Below are 3,783 nucleotides of genomic sequence, written 5' to 3'. Positions count from 1 at the left end.
TATTGGATAATGGTTTGGGTACGGACTACCGTTTTGCAGTCGAGGGTTCGAATCCCACCATCCGACTATTGTCGTAAACCATATCCTAGCACAAGCCTAGAGCTTAGTTGGAATTGTTAAAGGAAATATTAGTAAATTAACAAAAATCTACTAATATTTTGAATAGAGAAAAAAATGTATTCGTCCATTAAATGTCATAGTTGCGGTGGTTTTGGATACAAATAAAACAAACATTATTGTAAAAAATTGTGATATATTCTTTCTTAAACTATGAATAACTGTACAAAATACATGGTGTTTCTAATTTACATTTTAGTACATACATATAACAAAATATTTAAGTATAATATTAATCAATGGCAGGCGACGACCGGTCATTTGTTAATGCCTTTCTTAGTTTCACCGTCGCGAATTGTTGTGGCCTGTGTAGAAAAACGCATACAAACTTTTTATTAGTTAATTCGTTATTTAAAATCATTTCAACCTCTGATTAGATTGCAATTTGTACTACAAATTAACGGGTTTCATCATTTAAATAAAAATGGATAATTTCCAATTATCTGATATGTAGGTAAGGAATGGGTAATATTTTCACAAATTGTTTGTAATTTTTTTTCTAAATAAATAAAATATCTTGGTCCAATAACAGGTACTTAATGCAACGACTTAGTAAGTAAACACGTAAATTAGATGTTAATAAAATTTGCCATAAAATTTAACAAAATCCAGGATAAAAGAGATAAATGACTACAGAATTTATGGTATCGAATATTAGCGCCTAAAGGCAGGGTTCACAACCCTAGAAGTAACGAAAAAGAAAACAGAATGATTATTACCGCAACCCATAATTTCATAGATTATTAAGGAAATAATAACAAATCCCCTAGCTCTAGTTTTCTGAACCAAACTGTTAAATAAAAAAAAATGTTACATTTATAAAAAACGATCTACATGTTGATACTAAATAAATTAAAGTAAAGATTGATTAACAACAAGAAAACAATAAAAAATGATCAAAATTAAAAAAATGGACAAAACTATACATACATCGTAAAATGCAACTAAAACTAGAATACAAAAAAGTCTAAGGCTACTTATACATGGCTGATTCTCGACCCCATAAGTCGTACCATGGCCCGAATGTGTGACCTTCTTCCGGTAATTCACTGCCATCTACACTTCTTTTGAGCAGTTTTGTGCGTGGAAGTAATTGGGGTCGCTGTTGTTTTAAGGCTTCATTGAACTTTTGGTCATCGGACTCACTGTAGGGGCCTTCACTTCGACGGTCCATAAAACGCCTCGCCTCAAGCCTGGCTTCTTCCTGCCTTATTTTAGATTTTTCAGCTTTTTTGGAATCAGTTTCGTAATCGTATCGCGATGCACGTCGTTCTTGGTCGCTGAAGTACGAAATATTAGCATCGTAGTACCTTTCTTCCTTTCGTCCGTTATATGGTAAAGTACTGTCATCGTAACTCCTGTTAGATCTGTTTCTTAATCTAGCATCTCTGTTTTTGGTATCACTGAAATCCTTTCTAATTTGACGTCTGTCCAAAGAATAATCAATTCTCGGTTCTCGATTTTCATTTGGTCGCTGCTCTTTCTTTAGCTGACGATTTTCGTTTTGTGGATATTCTTTAATCTTCTTTCCATTTTCGAAGCCATTAGATTGACGATTCTTTTCTTCCTTGCTTTCTCTACCTTTTTTGTATTTTAGAGTTCCATCATCATAACCATTATACGGCTCATTATTATTGCGCTCTATGGGAATGCCATATCTATCAGCGATTGGTTCATTGTCTTTGTATTTCAATGTTTCGGATGAAGCAGAGAATGTTTTAATTTCCTTTGAATTATCTTTGAACGTTTTGAATTCCATAACTTGCTGAGAACGCTCTATGGACGATTTTTTGGTTTTCTCATTAGTTGCTGTGCCACGAACATGTTGTTTAATGGGATTTATTTCTATTTCTTCGAACTCTGGCATGTAAGCATTCTCTTTGCTCTTTTTAACTTCTTCGTCTATCATACGACCTTGTCTGCGTCTATCAAGTTCTTGCTGCTTCTTTGATGTCATATGATCGTCAACAATAATACAATCGTATGGATCAGTGCTTGAAGCAACAGAATTAACATCAGAACTGCTATCATTGTCGTATCTTTGAAGTATTTCTCTCCGCTTCACAGTTTTCATTACAAAGCCATCACCATTTTCATCGTTATAAAAACTGTTTTCAAAGTTTGTTTTAATAGTGCTTGTATTAGTTAAGTCTGAGTGTCGAGATTCATTTCGTAGTGTAAAGTCTTCATGTTTTTCTTCGACTATTGATTTCTCGGACATGCTCTTTTTATTTATTGCCTGGCTTTGCTGATAATTTTCGTTGTCTTTCTTAATTGTTTCGATACGTTCTTCATTTTGTATAGATCCCAGACTTTTAGCTTGTCGTAATCCACCAGTCACTTTTACGTCTTTTCTATCAATTGTAGTTCTATCTTGTGGTCGTGTTTGAACACTTTCGGGTGAAGTCTTATTTTCGTTGTTTGTAGGTTTTCTGGGTTCAGGTATATCTGGAGCAGGGCGTAATTCTTTCTTTAATTTTGTAAACAATTTTTTCTTGTATTCTGGTACTGTATCCACGATATCTCTATGTTGCCATAGAGACATTCCCTCCATTATCTCTTCAGAAGTTGTGCGACCGAATTTCCAGAAGGATTTTGTTCTTTTTACTTTCTGAGAATCTTTGTCCATGTCGAGCATGTTCCGCAGTAACAATTGTTGATCATCAGTTAAGTACCCGTTTGCATTTGCGGGCTTTGGGCCACGTCTAAGACTTTGTGTTTTTAACAAATAGGCTTTGTTGTCGTTGGTTAGCTGGTTTTTACTACAAACAAAAATTTAAATAATAAGTCTAGCAAATCTACAAAAAGCATAAACAAATAAAAACACAATGATCTACTCACACAAAAACAACAAATATAATAAATACCTGATTGGTACACGAAGCCGCTGTGCCTCTTCGTCGCTGTAGTCAACATCAGGTTGTGGCGGAGGCTCATTTGAAAACCCTGAATCATTGGAGCTATGCAGTGATACGTTACCCACAGCTCCGACTGTTGCCACAGCACTCTTAGTGGGGACAGCTTTGTTTTGTGCCACCTTAACATATATAAAAGAAAACGTGAAAAAAAACATAACTGTGACAATGTCAAAAGTTCCTCATTTATTTTGCAACCGCACCTGTGAACGCATTGGGAGAGTTTGCGGCCCAAAGCTTCTTGTTTCAATAACAGCATGGGTAGTAAAGCTGGCGGCAGATGTGGAACTCTTAATTGCATTAGTAGCGGAGGTAGTTCCACTAGAAGCATGGAATGTCGCACTAGCTGAAGAGCTAAGGGCGCCCGGCGACGGCGCCGGTAAAGTCGGCGGTAGCCCTGGAGAATTGCTTCCCAAGCGACCCTAAAGCAATAAAATTTAAAATGTTAGTAATGAATTCCTAGATAGAGTTAATTTTTCAGAATTTACCACGCTACTAGAGATTTTAGTTATTGGAAGCATTATGGGCTTAATGTTGCAATGTTGTACTTGTGGTTACTTATTAATTCTGGTTTTATATTTCTTAGGAATTAGTCTGATTGGCAAAAAAATAATTATATATAATTCTGAAATAACCTTATTGACATGGTGAGCAGTGACGGTGTCACCGAACATGCGTGTTGGTGGATGTGAGTGGGAGTGTGGCGTGGTGGAAACCTGGGTGTGGGCAACGGGCGCTGGCGGCGGCGTCT

At 36.1% G+C, this 3,783-nt stretch overlaps 1 protein-coding gene across 1 annotated transcript in view; it reads right to left on the bottom strand.

Moving 5' to 3' along the window:
• Positions 1–233: 233 nt before the first annotated feature.
• The window catches only part of LOC106106840, a 31,932-nt gene continuing 28,382 nt past the window's right edge, over positions 234–3,783 (bottom strand). The window contains exons 11-14 of the mRNA XM_013287498.1: positions 3,668–3,781; positions 3,236–3,454; positions 2,985–3,154; positions 234–2,879 (exon numbers count right to left, since the gene is read on the bottom strand). Of these exons, the coding sequence (XP_013142952.1) occupies positions 1,091–2,879; positions 2,985–3,154; positions 3,236–3,454; positions 3,668–3,781 (2,292 nt within the window). The 3' untranslated portion in view covers positions 234–1,090. The remainder of the gene's footprint in view (positions 2,880–2,984; positions 3,155–3,235; positions 3,455–3,667; positions 3,782–3,783) is intronic.

Source organism: Papilio polytes, unplaced genomic scaffold (assembly GCF_000836215.1).
Source record: "Papilio polytes unplaced genomic scaffold, Ppol_1.0 DF822067.1, whole genome shotgun sequence".
Taxonomy (NCBI): Eukaryota; Metazoa; Arthropoda; class Insecta; order Lepidoptera; family Papilionidae; genus Papilio; species Papilio polytes.
The sequence above is the reverse complement of the archived record's forward strand: the minus strand, read 5'-3'. Positions and strand labels throughout refer to the sequence as shown.